Below are 17,057 nucleotides of genomic sequence, written 5' to 3'. Positions count from 1 at the left end.
CCGACCCTAATCTAACATCTTGATGGAAGATGTTCCGAGATTAGAGTGGGACGTTGCAACCTCAGTTACCAGTTAAATTTGATTTCTCATCTATGATTTTAACCAGAAGCATATCATAAGTTTGTTTAAACGATCTAAAGACTCTTGGATACTCTCTCGGATCCAGACTGCATGCAGGTTTCGCACCAAAAAGGAGCATTTCTTTACCATCAATCAAATATACATTTCTTTTATTTCTCCCGTGGTATTGGTCTAAATAAGTCACGTGACGCACCCAAGACTAGAGACTATTTTCCGCAGCCTTCAAAAATCCGAGGCCCTTCTCCTCCGACCACGTGAACCGAAAACGATTGACCGGGGGAATATCTCAGGCATTTCATTTGACACATATCACCCAAGCTTAGCTATCTTTAACAGGAGCTTTACCTTGTAAACAGGCTCCCCTACGCCGAGAAAAGGAGAGGTGTTGCGACTCCTTCCTGATTCACGCGAACGAGAATTATCAACCTCAGATCACACCACAACAAAAAAACTTTATTATAAGTCAGTTGACGGCATATTTCGTACAAATACTCAAAATGACATATAAGAAGTAAATAATTCTTTACTTTGTCACCAGTCAAGTTTTTTTTTAATTTTTATTTTACAACGGCTCGTGGCTTTTCTAACAGTATTACGGTATTGTCGCTTACGGTTTTACTAGTGAAGGGGGGGGGGAATTACAGGAAAACGTTTTGGGGAGGGGTGGGAAGTGTTTGAAACCTCAACACAACAAATAAACTTGGCTTTGCCAAGTACATATCTACCTCGAAATATCACGTTTTCCAGACAGAAAGCTGTCTTGATCAAGAACTTAAAATACAAAACTACCACTTTTATTACCATTCGAATGACCGGCTTGCGTGATTGTTCAAGTCTTTAAAAGTTACTCATCAACAGTAATGCCAGGACATCAGCCTAGCGGCATTTGAACTAACTGTACACTGTGCCTAGGGAGTTCACTTTCGGGGCATATCCCACCGATTGGGAGCACTTTACGACTTTCTAGTTCTTTGCTGTTTGCCTATCTCTGAGTGGCTTGTCTCCTGTTTGATTTCATTCAACTGCTCGCAAGTCACCACTATGACAAGAATTTTGCATCAGATTCAGCAAGGAGGGCTTCTAAAGTCCTAGTCATTCCTTTGAGGGAAGAAATTCTGTAGGGAGGAAACACCACATTTTAGTTGTAGTCCCGCAAAAAACAAACAAACAAACAAAAAAAACAACATAAAAGACTCGGGAGGTACTCTACAAAGTTGTGTACAGGAAGGCTCCTCCCCAAGGTCCATTTTGATGGAAAAGGTACCCATTTCGTATATCTTTTAGTAAAAAAAGGTTCCCCTTCCATGAACCTACTTAAGAACACTGCATCACTTTTCTGAACACCTGGAATGAAGTGGAGAACACCAAGCAACACCAGATAAAGCCACAAGGTGCATCAAAATTTTAATAGGCCTCTACCCCTATATATACCTGAAACCTAGGAAAGGTACCTCTTTTGGAAAGAGCCTTCCCGTATAGGCCATGTACAGGAAGTACCCCCCCCACTCCCACCCCCCGGAACACCAGGACAAAGTAACACAGCAAAAATCGAGGAGATCAAAACCCTGCCTTTTTGTCCCTTCATTTCCCGTCCCTTCTTTGTCTTGCCCTATCTAACTGTCCCTGGGTCTCCGAGGATACAAGATATTCTGCCATGAAGCCATCTCTTGATTTAATCATGCTGCCAGCTGTATGTTTGGACATGTGTTTGTGTGTGCAAAATATTAATTTAAATTTCCTTTCCAGTCAAATCCATTTCACAACAAAAAGAGCAAGGTGTTCAGAAACATGCAAACGGATCGATGACTACATAATTATACATAGTTTGATTTTGTGTCATCGACTTCATCCACAAAATTTCATTTACGTGACAACTTGACTTAAGCATAAATGTTATGTTTTTTTATATTATTTTGGAATATTCCAGATAGAATAAAGTAATTGAAGGCTTTCGTTCAAAAAGGGCGTATATAACATTTTGGGCCGATTTTTATTTTTTGCAGGATCAAGCTAATTTTTGGCAGAGTGACTTTTTTTGACGTGAAAAACATCGTTGTGTAATTGTTTTTGTTGATTTGTGATTAGTTTTTGAGAAATAATGTATGCAAAAAACTTCAGTTTTCCAAGCGGTATCTTTGCATGAAAGCCTTCAATTATTTCCTTTAGCACATCATATTACAAAATAACTATAACACCCCCACTCCCAACAAGGAGCTATTTCTGAAAGAAATGGTCTTTCATTACCTGAATGATTGGGGTGTTAGAAACACTTCTGCACGTTTACACACCACATTGTTTCATTTGGCTTGGAATCACTTCGGTCGTCAAAACTTTCAATTTTCGACATATCTAAATTTTATTTTGTGTTTGTGATGATCATTTAAGCAATATGTGAACAGCGTGTGTTCACCAGTTTATTTGTCTAGTTAGAACATGTTTACATTGCCAATATGCCATGTTCAATATATCAATATTTTAACATGGCTCTGAGGTTTTCGGGTCAAAATTGTAAATTTTTTAAGTTTCTTTTGTCTCTCAAGTCCCAAAAGAGACTTGAATACGAAGAAAACAACACCAAATATAGAATTTTGTCCTGAAAGCCTTGGAGCCATGTTAGAATATTGATATATCAAATGTGGCCTATTAAAAAAAATATATATATTGCCATTGTGTAAGCAGTCTATCCTAATAGCCAAGACAAGAAAATTTTACAAGTTCTGTGGGGATGCCATAAAAGTGTTTTACAACAGCTAAAAATGTTAAGGCTCTTTTAGGAAATATGATTCTCACCTTCTACTTGCTGTCTCTAGTCTCATTTCCATAAAACCTACTTCTGACTGCAGTCGAATCTGCTCTATTTTAGCTTTATCACTGTCATTTGAATAGCAGCTACTTTCTTCCCAAAGTTTCTGTAGCTGAAACACAACAGCAAACTAGTGAGAAAATCTCAGATAGTGCAGAGTGTAATTTACATCTCTGATGCAGTAGTCACACAGATCCTCACCCCTGCTGTTCTCTCCCTTGGTAGTCACCTTTTCCCCTTTGCAGAATATGAGCAGACAAAAACTTGATAAGACATACTCTTAGCTGTGTGTATGTTTCATGTTTGTATTTTGCCCAAAAATAACTTACAATTACCGTTTGTCAAGACGGTTTTAAATTTATTGTGGTATTTTATCTTGAGTTTCATTCATTTTGTAGCATTACTTTTCACGCCAAGGTTTGTAATTTGATACTTTTGTTTTCCTCGCGAATGTATGCAACAAGATACCTTTGTTTCCATGAAAATATAAGAAAGATGTGTATGTTTTTAACTTACTGCTGGAGATAAATGGAATATAAAAGTTAAATATCTGCTGAAAAGTCGAAGAGGAACGATTTTGTTTTATTCAAAACGTAAATTTTCATTTCACCGATAAACAAGAATTAATCTAATTATCAAATAGTCACATTGAGTCACGGAATAGTGCGTTCTAGTTCTGTTGCCAGCCGAGATGGTGTAAACAATAAAACCACATCAAACTAATACACAATGCCATTGAGTAATACAACTGAGGAGAGTTTCAACGAGAAGTATTGAAGGTCGAGATCTTTACTTGACCGAAATTATATCCCACATCGGTGAGCGAGTCACCTCATCGACTGATGAAATTAATTGGAGGTTTCAGTAAGTGCCACCGAGTCTGCGGCAATAATTACAAAGTTTCTTTTGTCACAAATTTACTAGTTTTACATATCACTAACGCGCGAAAGTTTCGGCTGAATATGATCTTTGGGTTCTCTTTCATAGAAGAGGAAATAAACAAGCCGCTAAGGAGAAGCAATATGTTCCGGTTCTCTATTTCAACCCTGGCAAACACACAATAGTTATTAAACAGCAGACGACATTTCCTGAATAGAGCTAGGGAAGATTCCAGAAGATACGCAGTCACAATAATGTTCTTTGGACTAAAAAAGGAGAACTGACGTTACCTGAAATATAACTGCTATCCCCAGCCAAAACGAGAGTGTGATATCACTCATTACAAAAAATTAAAAAAAACCGTGCATCTGAACTCGAGAACGAAGTTTATCACACTAGCAATGTTAGAATGCATGCGTCTTATATGCTATGAAATGTATCTTTCACCTAACATATAGTTGACTTTGACGCTAACTAATCTGTGCATGCGTTTGGAACAAATTGCTTCTGTTTTCGAGAGAATGGCACCACAAGGATAGCATGAGATTTGCAAAACCAAATATACATTTTTGCCATGTTATCATGTTTTACGTAGTGCACTCGGGTACCTACTGCACCCAGCCCCCCTTCCTGCAAGGCTAATTGATTAATTGAAATTAATTAACCCATTGACGCCTGAATGAAATTGCCCGCGACCCACCCCTAATTCCCTGGCGTTTTTTGGAATATTTCTGAGCGAGCGAAAGCACAAAAATAAACCATATGCGCAGTAACCACAGACACAGGATCAGGTTTCAAGACATCATTTAAAGTTGAATAAATGAAGGGTCAAAATATTAAAAAATATTAGCAAACAGAACTCAACCTAATGTGTAAAACTGATGAGAAAACAAGAAATTATATTATTTCTTTACCGCGCGACAAAATGTCCCACAGAAGCTGAGAAAATTGACTTTGCGAAAATGAGTCAATTATTGACTTTGGAGGACAAAAACGAAACCAAATACAACAGAATTGAATTTCTTGTACTATAACGGCTAACATTTGAGAAAACAACGAAAAATAAAAGTGAAGAACTCATGTAAAAATCAATCTGAAAACAAGAAATCAAGTAATTTCTTCGCCGTGCGACGAAAATATTACGGCCCTGCGAAAGAAAGATGAAAGTCGTAAATCAAAAAGACGACAAAAACAAGCGAATTATTTTGAGATCAGTCGTATTTCAACTGTGTTAAATCAGTGGCCATTTAGTTCTTTCCTCAGCGGTTCTGTAGTAGCTCAATAAGACTCCAAAAAATATTTAAACGAAGCGAATAAACTAAATAAACAAAGCGCCTTGAGGTTGCCGTAAATTAAATATGCAGAAATCCAGCGTGCAAGTTACTGTTCACTTTTAAAACCTAAAATTCCCAAATATAGGGAACCAAATGAAAGAGATGCGAAAGGAAGTTCAATAACAATATATTTTCATTCAAGCTGAGACGAAGAAACCTATTTAAAAGCAAAAAATTGTTCAAAATTTCGCAGACGTGCTTCGCTGCATGACCGCATGTTCAAATTATTCTTCACGCTACCGCGAAAGCTCGAGTATTTACCGACCGCTTTTGCAGTCATTTTAACGCCCATGGCTTTACCAATCGTTCCAAAAGTTGAATTCAACTTCGAAGTAATAATGTACATTACCATTTTTGTTTCTGAAATCCAAAAAGCCGCTTTAAACCTGCGATCTGTCGTCGAAACTTACTTGAAAGCGCTCCGATCTTCATGTTTTCTCGGCGGTTGTAGGAAGAAAAACTTCTTCACCAGAAAGTTTTGAGGACTCTGTATTCCTTGATCCTCCATTCTGAGGCCACCTGAACATTGATTTGTATTTTTCCTTTCTATTTTAAAGCCCAAAGCAGTAATTTATCCGTGTTAGGAATGAAAACAAGACCTTGGAAGTATTTTAGATTTGGACCGCAACGCGCCATGTTACCTGCACTTTTCGAGCGTGCGATTTTAAGAAGAAAAACCGTCTTTCTAGGACCCCTAAAGTCCTCGGAAAATATGCTCAGAAAGTCCATTCTGATTGGTTTATTTGTCCTCAAGAACAATAGAACAAAAGGGGAACCAAAGAACCTTCAGGGAGGGTAGGAAAGGCAATTGTCCCCATGTGCTTTTTTTCGGGCGGTTACGGGCGGCACAGGGAAATGGAGGAGTTTTTCGCATGGGCGGTTACGGGCGGCACAGGCGTCAATGGGTTAATTAAACAAACATTAAAGTTTACACCTTATGGCGTTTATGCGTTATTGCTTTAGTGCCTTAGTGAGTTAGTGTCTCAGCAAACAGCAGCCCCCTAAACCATCCCAATAGTGCACTCTGCACTAAAAATAAATAAATAAATAAATAAAAATAATTTCCTCTTAAGACAAAGAGAGGATATTTCAAATTGAATTTCAGATGAAAACAGTGAAAAATCAACCTGGGGCTCCATCCATACTACACTGGAGGAATTTGAAAAGGGAGTGTTACTTCTCCTGTTAGGCACTCTGTCCACATTATTCCGTCAAGAAAACAAAGCTTTGCAAAATCGCTCTCCAAACCGGACGAATTTGAAATGCTGGCTTTTTGTTTTCATGTGGAAGGAAAACATTTTGAAAACTGTAAATATGTAAATATTAATTTAAATTAACTTAGCATGCTGCCAACGCCAACTTCTATCGGAATGACAGTGACCAACTCAAAAGCTCATTGGCTATGTTGGTCACCGAACACAATTAAATATTGTTTCTTCTAGTTAATTTCTATCTGTATTTATTTTTCCTATATCATTGTAGACTGTCTTGTGTTAAGTTTTTTTTTCTGTAAATAGTGTGCAATAATAAAAAAAACTGAATTAAAAACAAAAAAAACTGAAAAAACTGAAAACTGAGCTTTTTGAAAATGAAGGCATTGCGATAATCAGATTTCCCTGACCAAGTTTTCTTGAAACACATATCCAAAATGACTGGTCAGTGATTGTTGCATTTTAAATTCCTCTGGCGTAGTGTGGACAGAGAACATCTGATGCATTTTCAGAGTGAAACTTCCATTTAAAAATTCCTTCGGCATAGTGTGGACAGGGCCTGGGGCAAATTTCAGATCTTACCTGTCTATCTACAGTCTCTGTTGGCCAGGAAGACAAATGAGATGTAAGATTTTTATCCACATATTTTGCTATTGCTTGTAAGTTGACTGTGGGAACTGAAGGTTGTGCAACAGGAACTGGACTTGATGCATTAGAAGAGTGAGAAAGAGGACTAGATGACACTAGATTAGAGGATGCTGCTGATAAGGGTGGAACCTGTTGAGAGGAGTGGTGTGGGGTGTGCTCATTCAGCGATGGCTGTTGTGAAAATACTACTGGGGAACCTGGCGAGCTATGGTGTGGCCTATCATCCTTGCGGTGTAAACCAACTGTGACTGGCGACACAGCCTGCTGAGGGAGACCTGCAGTTGGTGGTAGTGCATTGGTGGCCGCTGCTGTTGAGAGAAAACAGGACAGATTACCAGAGATAAACTTGTTCACCACGCGACTAAGTTTGAAATTAAGTTAACTAAGAAGTTCAAGAGCTAGTAACTAAAATCCACCAATCAGGTAGCACTATTGCAGGTCCAAAATTTTGTAAATATACTGTAACAGCTGACACCAATTACTACAGAACTAGTTAAAGAAACCGTACTATAATCTGACATACTATTGATGTCCACATTCAATACAAAATTAAATTGTTTTAATTGGAAGACTTTGATCTAATAGAGGTTAAACTAGGTATATATCCCCCTTTAGTTAACATAACTTAACAAAGCGCTGGAAACTGTGGAGGGTCCACAAACGGTACAGCGAGTATAGTGTTACAAATCAACTACTACTTACCTATAGCATATGGTTGTTGAATGTTGCCTGCAGCTGCTGCAGCTTGTGCCTTAGAGAAAAGAGAAAAAGTAAGGACTTCAATAATGTTATTATGGCACAAGAAGGCTAGGGCCTTTATCACATCACTGCAGTACGCAATACCCAAGTTTTCTTTGAAATTGATTGAACTATGCCAGTCAGCTACTAATTTTGAGAAATTAGCAGAAAATATTCATTCAACACATATGCATTAGGGCTCAGCATAAATGAAGAATGCTACTTTTCTACGAGGTAACTGATCACACAGTCCATGTTTTGTCATATCAGAAGCTTTTCAAAGACAAATTTCTAACCTCTGACATCTTTCGTTGCTGCAGCACAAGGGTAGCTTGCTGAAGAGGGTGAAGAACAGGCTGAGGGGAGACCTGTTTGTTAAACACAACTGGCTGCGGTGATTGAACTTGGACTGCAAGGGGTAAAGGTGCAGTGCTGACTTGCTGTGATACTTGTGGCAGAGGTGGGCCAGTACTATTTACAAGAGCATACTGTCTATAATCATTCATTTGAGGCAGAACTGGTTGAATGGTTTGCTGTGGTACAACATACTGGTGTGGTGCAAATTGGTACTGCTGTGGTGCTCTTGGAGCACCACTCACTGGCACCTGAGGAAATGCATTTTGAGCTAATGGCAATCCGTGTCTTGGGGGAAACTGTGGTGACTGTTGAGGAAACTGAAGCTGAGGAGAGGGAACTCCATGGTGCTGGGGAACTTGCGGTGAAACTGAAGTGATTACATTTGGTGATGGAGTGTGCGAAGACTGGTCGTAGATGCTGGGACGTGATGATGGAGTGGTTGGTGGTGACACATCTTGCAAGCTTCCTGCTGGTGAAACTGAAATAGAACAGAGATAAATGAACTTACGAAAATAAACTAGCAGAGAAATAAAGATAACTTATGAAGTTAAGAGAGAAAACTTACCTGCAGTCTCCCCTCCAAAATTTGCCACCACAGGATTAGGCCTGTTGTAAACATCACAAGAAATATATTATCAACATGGCATATTTGTTGGTAAGGAACAAAGTTTTTCTTTTTCCTTTTTTTGTTATCTTTCTGGTTTCAAAGATGGTTCATAAGAGTTGGTCACTGAAAGAGAGCTTAGCACCAGCAGAAATTTCACAAGAAAACAACAGTTTTTTGACTGGAAATTATCATTTGTCACAGGGTATCATTTGTCAAGCTCACAATTTTACTCAGACACACAACACTGCTGAGGCTAATTTCACTTGCCCAACAGACCATTTCCCCTTGCCCAAGAGCAAAATTTACCCTTCACATACCTAAACACAACTGTTGGAAGAGCTGCAGTATGCACTGAACATGTCTTGACCACCTGATGTCCTCTGTCCATAGATTCGCTAAGTCTCTGCATATCTTTTTTCTGCTCTCCAGAGAAGTTCCTGATGTCTGCATGATTTCCTTCTCGTTTATCAGCAGAGCTATGATAGTCTCTGTGAATACTCTTTGAAGGGGACATGTCTGAAATTATTATGCAGAATTGTTAAGAGATTTCAAATTATTCTAACTATTGTCGGGAACTATAATGAAACTTTTATGCCACATCTTATCAAGAGCCAAAAGAAAACTGTCAACAAGCTATTGAGAATATTTATGCAATAGAGCACTTTATCCATGTTTACATGGCCTCATCTAAACATGAGTAGGGTTGGGAGAATTCGAGACAGTTATGAAAACATGAGACGCAGTTGAGGGTTGGCATAACTTTCAAGAATTCTCCCAGCCCTCTAAGTGTTTAGATAAGGCGATGTACACATGGAAAAAGAGCTCTCTTGCCTTTATAAAATAATTCTCAAAAAAACCCCCAAAAAATGCAAATCTAAAATGCCACAACTGTGTTTACATACTCTCATCTGAACACACCTTTTGACCAATGAGAGCACACGCAGTAGCTTAGTTATTTTATAACGTATGATATTGAAGTTCCTGAACTAGCGTGAGATCCGGCCATATTGAGGAATATCTGCAGAGTTCTTATCTTGGCATGTTTATGGAACAAGCTGAAGGTGAAGTCCATAGACCAACATTTCTCAGTATAGACCAAAAAAGCTACAGTATTCACTTATTATAAAGCGTCTATTCTCTGTGAACACATATGCCAAAGTTGAGCACATGTTAGCTAATTAACTACAAATTGTTTTTGTTAATGCAGGGTTTTGCAAAGAAAAATCTGGAAAGCTCAGGGAGACAATTAGATTTTGCCTTTTCATGGTGAACTCATTTGTCACATAAAAACACTTTGAATAACCTTCAAGAATAATAGTCATCCCTTTGCTTTATCCTCTACACATTTTCTTTAACATTTCATTTGAGAGTTCACTAGTACATAAGTTTGATGAAATCTCTGCTCAAAAAATGAACAAGATGTCAACTCATCGTTGACATGATGAATGCTCTTTTACAACAGAGAACTCACATTTGCTCGGTTTAGAGGAAGCCAGGTGTTCTCGGTGAAGAGAGGAGTCTCCGCGAATGTCTCGTCCATCTTTGCTTCCCACAAAGTCTCTTTTTTCCTTGTCCTTTCTCTCCTTCTCTCTTCTCTCTCTATATGAGGAAAACAAAACATTGAATTGACCATTTAATTTTGACAATACATTGATTGATGTTCTTACACCTTTTGCTCAAGGAATACAATTGCTGCAAAGGCATCTACAAACACTACAAAAGCTCAATAAACATCTTTGGACACTGCTTTAAATGTAGATACTATATCTAAGAATTTCCTTATGAGGACATCTGGGAGATTAAGAAATACTGTGGGAAGATGAAACATAGGCAGGAAGAATTTCTCCCTGTGACTAACAAAATGTAAATTCCCATATCCCATAGAATGTCAAGAGCTTGTGCTATTTCTATGTTTCTATAGAGCTATGGAAACAGCCTTCAATTTTCTTTCTTATTGGGTATTTTCTGAACGATAATAATAATAATAATATATCTATTTTTTAACAGCTTGATGCTTTCGATGCACAGTTTTTGAAAGTTGAAGTGAATATATTACCTTTTTGGAATATCTATCCAAACTTAGAGCACAAGATATTCAAGTTATTTTGGCAAGGCAGAATGTTTGGCATTTTTACCACCTATAATAGTATACTTAAATGTTTCTCTTTTGGGCTAAACCAATTAAGCTAATAAAATGTAGGTTCCATGCATTAGACAGCCACACGAGTCAATGGGTTAATTTAAGTTGCTCACATTTCAGAAACAGATGTTAAGATCACCAGCTGAAGGGAACAATTGAAACCATCTTTACATTGAACTATCATTTTGGGGTTTGGAATTGAAACTTTTACAGAATTCCAAAGTGTGCCATAAAAAAGAAACAGCTAGAACAAATGACAAATTATCAACATCCATAAGAAAGTTCTCCACTCCTCTCCCCCAACCCCTTCCCCCCCACACCAAAAAACAAAACCAAGAAATCTTGCCATAAATATACTTTCAAGTGACATTATGACAGTCATGTTGATATACTTCTGAACAAGGAATTTCTCTCCTTGGGAAAAATCCCTATTGTTGCTGCTATAAAGGTGTCTAATGGGCCAATTTCAACATCCTAGTTAAAATTTTAACTTGGCTCTGATGCTTCAGGGAATAAAACAAAAGACACTTATTATTCATCCCTCATTCTCGATGTGATTTTGTTTGTTTTATTTCCTTGTAAGCCAAGTCAGAATTTTACAGGGTTTGTACCCTTTTTCAGAAACAAATTTCCAGGACTTTTCCAGGGCTCTAAAATTCACATTAACCCTTTCACTCCCAAGATCTTAATGTTAATTCTCCTTACTGTCTGCCATACATTTCATATTTTTTACTTGAGTTTAACAGATTTCCAGAACTTTCCAGGACCAGTAGCCCTTTTCCAGGACTTTCCAGTCCTGGAAAATGCCACACAAAAAAAGGACTTTCCAGGTTTTCCAGGACCCATAAGAACCCTGATTTTAATATATATAAAAATAGGCCTTGTACACTGGGCAGTTTACAACCGATCAAGCAAACTCAGTGGTTCAATTGTCTACCCTACTGGGTAGCTGTACCACAACTTTGATGTAAGCATTTATTCTTACTGGTTACATTAATGCCATGATCAAATTACTTAATAAACTACTGCCTCAAATAATGTAGTCTACTACCGTTCAATCCATTCCTTTGGTTTCTCCCACTGTGACTTCTCTGTTTTACAGTTGTAATAATACATCTTTCCTGAAGAGCTGGTATGCTGAGACCAGACAAAAGCCTACAACACAGATGTGAAAATTTCATTTCATTTAAATTGAACAGTATATACCATGTACTTAGTCAAAGATTATGAAAATGCTACATCACTATTATCTGTACTGGTAGTATTTTGCAAATGCAAACTTGAGCAGTTTTCAAATGAGTGTCAAGAGTAGTCACGCAAACTTTGGTTTTGGTTTTACCATGGTTTGTGATTGGCTGAGTAGTCTAATTGTGAAGTATTTGGTTCAGTTTTGGTTTTACAACACTCAATAGGCCACGTTCAATATATCAATGTTCTAATATGGCTCCACGGCTTTCAGAAAAAACTTCTATATTTGGCAGTGTTTTTTTATGTATCCGAGTCTCTTTGGGATTTGTGAGACAGACATACCCAGCCACAGCAGGTGTAATGGGTTACGGCCCCTATTGAGAGCCCTGTTTAACATACTTGAAATATCACTATGAAGCCAACATGAAACTATAATACTGTCAAAGAGGCACTGAAGTCACATTCACATTGTAGCTTCACCAATCATCTTAAAAATAGTTTGTGCATGTACAACATTACTTTATTTTAACCACTTGTCTTCTGATTACAGGTTGGTTTCATCTTCTTAAAAAAAGCATCACCAACCATCTTACCTCGTCACTGTTAACATGATTGGGTTTGCTGTGGCGCTCATTGCCATGTGAGTTACTGTTAGGAAGGGTATGATGACTGTGTGCATCAGTTGGAGACTTGCTAGAACCTGTATAACAAGAATTCCCAGTTATGACAAACGTGTTTAAGTCAACATCTTGATAACCAACACTTCTCGACACCAGTACAGATATAGGTACAGCAGGAGACCATATGATCAGTAACTACTGGGTAAAGGGGACAGTTTGGGGAGAAACTTGGTGCTTAACAGGAATCCATGTTAGCTTCTTTAGTCACTGTTTGGTAACTACAACCTTTAGGACAGTCACCAATTAATCAAGGCATTTTAATTACCAAAAAGAAAAGCACGCTATTGCAGAATGTGTCATCGCGTGGTCCAGAAACATGACCTTAATGAGAATCAGTTGTGATGAACTGGCCCAGATTGAAAGAACAAGCAGCTGAGCAGAGTGTAAAGAAAAACTAATTCTTAGGTTTGCTCTTTGAGCAAGCTTTAACTATGATTTACTGGCCTGAAAGGTCATTCTCACTAACCCTAAACATTTCACCTCTTGCAGTATGTCTGTAGCTTCCAGTTACTCAAAAATTGTTTCAAGAAACTTCCCTTGTCCATCCAGTAAGTGATAGACAGAATCACCTAGCTCAACTAGAAAATCCATTAGCCCTGGGCTATAGGCCAGGAATTTCTTTGCACATGTACTGTGCAGAGGTAAGTTAGCTGGTACTTAAGTTGAGCAAAACTGTACTTGACAACAATTCTGTCAAGTTCATTTCCAGTTGAAAGATTGCCTAATTTACATTGAAACTAAGGCCATGTTTTCCACTTTGCATTTCTTGAGTTCCTTCAGCAGGGAGTTAAAAAGGTGCATACACATAAGATACATTGGAACAAACAGAGTCAAGTAAAAAACTCAAAACTGTGCTGCAGGGATTCATCTGGAAATCCTTCTTGATGGAGTGAACATTTTGACCTACTTTAATTAAAAAAACTAATATGCAGCCATACAGATGGCCAGTAATAATGGTAGCCTAATTAATCAGGGTTCACGAAAACGCAGTGTTGCAAGATGTGATTGTAGCCTCTGTTGTACTTCTCCAAAGAATGCTGCTTTCTGGGTCAGTGATCCCTTTGTCACCTCACTCAAGGGCATCACGGTGTTGCATCCCTTTTCATTCCTTGCTTTCTTTCAAGGTATTTCCTTCAATCTAGTTTCACTGTTTCTACCATTCATATTCACTTTGAAATTCAATGGATTTCTCATTCTTTAACACCACACAAAAAACTAGCCCTTGCAAATTTTACTCACCTTTTCAAAAGTGCATAATTAATCAAAAAGGTAGAATTATGGTACAACAAGTACAATAATATTATCAAAGAAAGGTGCAAATTATCAATAGGTTTACAGTCCTACATATCGAAAACTGGAAGAGATGTTGTTACAATTGTTAAATCAACTTGTTTATACAATTTTTGTTCAGAATATAGTAATAATAATATAACAATGACACCTTCAAAGGGTAATTGAACAACTTAGAATATAGAAATCTCAGATTCTACAGGGATTCTGTAAAAATTTATATAAAGAGAAAACAGGACGATTTTGTGGGAACAATCTTTTCTGGTCCCAAGCTGTTGCTAGCTTCAAGAAATAACCAAACTGTAAATCTTTTCCTATTGACATATCCAGCCTTTCTGATAAAAATTCCTTTGAAATGATTTTCTGACTGGATTCTCAACTACTAGAACAATTAGCAATCTGTTAACTAATACTATATGCAAAACCAAAATGTTCTTTTTAATCCTACTCTGCAATTTTGAGTCCATCCCAAAGAACATTGCACAGCTCAGAGTGTGCAGGGTTGTCGCTAAGCGCCAGCTGCTGGAGAAATTTGCTGGCTGAGAAAGGGGTGACCGCTGGATGGATTTTGGTGGGCAATCATTCAGCAAAGGACAACAAATGGATTTCAGGTTACACACGTACAATCATTTGATATCTGAACCATATCAACCCGTCTAAATGAAAAGTTTGGAATAAATTCCTGACTACCTAGAGTATCAGTGCCACTACAATGACTGACAGTTGAAATAAAAACTTGTTTTGAGCACTGACTTGTTTAGCGTGCTGTCTTTCTGAGTACTGCGGCCGCTATCTGGTAAACACGAAGCTTGGTAATCCTGCTTTCAAGGTGTTGCAAAAGATTGGGAACAAAAATTTTGTTCCAGGTCCTCGCGAAAAATGGTGACTAGCTCATTGAAAATCCTAGCTGGGAGACTATTTTCTTAGCTACAACCCTGTGTACTATATAGTCGAGCATATGAATGCATAGAATGATGCAAGATGGTGGACGAGGGACCAAACAAGCTGCAATCTTTCTTTTCATTGAAGTAATCAGGTGTTTTAATTCGTTTTTTTTAACATTACCACTATGTGTGGAGCAAAAAAAGTGTTACCCACACAATTTGAAATTCTACAGTAGGACTTGAAAGGGCCTTTTTTATTACTTTTATCTGTAACACATTAGCATTCAATTCAGTCTACTTTGGTAATTTAATTTTCTTGGTCGTGCTTTACTTAAATGTTAAAGGAATTCAAAAGTGTATGATAAAATATTGGGCTTCCCAACCATGTACATAAATAAATTTCCACTTTCAACCAAATGTATTAGCAACTTTGCAGATCTGAAAAGTGGCATTTGCTAATTTCTATTTTCCAATTTCAATTTTCTTTTCATAATGAAAGCCCGACACAAGCCGCTTGACAGCTTTCTGTGAATTCAAGGTCTAGTGTTATGCCAATGTCTCAAGGAAAAAGTTTTATTTTTCCAGACACAGTTCTTGTTTTTAGCCTTTGACTTGTCATTTTCCTCATCCAAATAAACTGCTGTATTCACCAGACAGGCACGTCTTTTCATGAATGTTTTTAACTGCTTTCAACACATATTTAAATGCTACTTAAATCTAATTTATTTGGCCACCTGACCAGGCTGTTTGAGAGGTTAAGTGTAGATATACAATAAAGTAATTAGAGAAACCGGGCTCTATTGTCTTCTCTCTTTGTAGCATTCATCATTAATCCTGCATAACAAGCCATATTTAGTATCAAAACAAAAGCTGAATCTAGAGCTGAATTAATGTAAAAAGACTAGGAAATTAGACTTAGCAGGTTCTTGCAACACCTGGGTCTTTCACTTTGTTGTCTACTTACTTGGCAGAGTCAAACATATGAAGTTGCATTTGTTGACATTGTTTTCTCCTTTAATCAAAGAAGACAAGCCTTTCCTTTCCTGTTAACCTGCTATTCTATGAAATTAAATGTTTTCGCATCCTTGTCTAACAATTCCTAAGTTGCTGTTTTTTGAAGTCCATATGTTCATTAACTTACAAGTCAATCGATCACAACTTTTTAAGTAATACAAACCTCTTTTGCTGCTCTCTCGGGATCGGTTGTACGACTTCGATCGGTGGGAACGGGGTGAAAAGTTGGAATGGCGGGAGTACGGTGAACTTCCTCGACTAATTGAAGAACCGACCGGTGATCTCTCCCTCTCTCGACCACTCTCCGAATTGCAGTTGGAATGACTTTTCGACGAGAATTTGGAACTTGCCTAAGAATACATAAAATCACCGAAAGAAGAACGTCTTTAAAATGATGTCCGATAACCGATTACTTCTAAAACGCTTTAACATGGTAACAGAAATGTTTTTATTGTGAAGCAAATCTCAAAGTTCACGAATGAAGTCGAGTTTGCTTTTCACATGCTCCAAGATTCAACTCCCGTACAAACCTGATATGGATGATACTGACTCCGGTCATGATACCTAGAAAAGAAAAAAAGAGTTATTATAACTTGTGAAACGAATAACGACCGAAATCCTTGAAAGCGCTGGGCCCTGCGATCAACTTTATAGCGGCTATCAGTTAGTTTATTAACAAAAAACATGGCGGCCTCGCATGACTCTGAAGTTGTCAGTTTAACCCCTACTAACCCGTCCGCTAGCCTCGGATATTTCCTATTACTCATCAAAACTGCCAGTGTGGCTTCTGTGGGAGGGTTTGCTCCCTGTAAAAGTTAGAATTTGGGGAAAATATCGCGACGACAAGCCAAAAGGAAAACTAATCATATCGCCACACTGGTTTCACGTCGCCATTACCGAGCCTCGCAAGCCTGCTGGGGTCATGTGACCACTGATCGACGTTTATTGTGCGATTAGCCAATCACAGCGCACATTTCCACCAGACAGCGCATTTTAAGGCCAAGCTACCAAGCTCATTGAACCATGCTGTCATTGAAATTCACAGACGAACCAACACTTCCTTGACTTATTTTCCTCCTTTTCAAAGCGGAAAGTCTATTTTTAAGGACGAGTGGCAACTTGGAATAGACAGAATACCATTCTTAGCCACTAGGAGCAGATGCTTTTGTTTTGGTAACGTTATGATAAATATGGCACGTTGTT

The 17,057-nt window shown here is 38.0% G+C and overlaps 1 protein-coding gene across 2 annotated transcripts; it reads right to left on the bottom strand.

Moving 5' to 3' along the window:
- Nucleotides 1-513: 513 nt before the first annotated feature.
- On the bottom strand, nt 514-16,780 carry LOC110053806 (uncharacterized). 2 transcript variants are annotated; one of them, XM_020760093.2, is made up of 13 exons: nt 16,587-16,780; nt 16,385-16,418; nt 16,018-16,204; nt 12,580-12,686; nt 11,850-11,953; nt 10,130-10,257; nt 8,976-9,174; nt 8,617-8,657; nt 7,991-8,529; nt 7,659-7,707; nt 6,891-7,261; nt 2,872-2,996; nt 514-1,196 (listed from the first exon to the last, which is right to left on the bottom strand). In XM_020760093.2, the coding sequence occupies exons 1-13, from the start codon at nt 16,619-16,621 to the stop codon at nt 1,121-1,123; spliced, it is 1,995 nt and encodes a 664-aa protein (XP_020615752.1). In that variant the 5' UTR covers nt 16,622-16,780; the 3' UTR covers nt 514-1,120. The 2 variants fall into 2 exon arrangements, with proteins under 2 accessions (XP_020615752.1, XP_020615751.1); XM_020760092.2 differs by having other exon boundaries at nt 6,891-7,264; nt 16,587-16,779.
- Nucleotides 16,781-17,057: the final 277 nt, after the last annotated feature.

This window comes from Orbicella faveolata, unplaced genomic scaffold (genome assembly GCF_042242905.1).
Source record: "Orbicella faveolata isolate gen_17 unplaced genomic scaffold, um_ofav_v1 contig_15, whole genome shotgun sequence".
Taxonomy (NCBI): Eukaryota; Metazoa; Cnidaria; class Anthozoa; order Scleractinia; family Merulinidae; genus Orbicella; species Orbicella faveolata.
Note: the sequence above shows the minus strand (reverse complement) of the source record. Positions and strands in the feature narration are given on the sequence as shown.

Coding starts and splice junctions, on each gene's coding strand:
- LOC110053806 (XM_020760092.2), bottom strand. CDS start 16,621: ATGAGTAATAGGAAATATCCGAGGCTAGCGGACGG. Junction 12,687..16,017: donor CCGAGAGAGCAGCAAAAGAG/GTTTGTATTACT, acceptor CTTGTTATACAG/GTTCTAGCAAGTCTCCAACT. Junction 8,530..8,616: donor TTTTGGAGGGGAGACTGCAG/GTAAGTTTTCTC, acceptor GTTCTATTTCAG/TTTCACCAGCAGGAAGCTTG.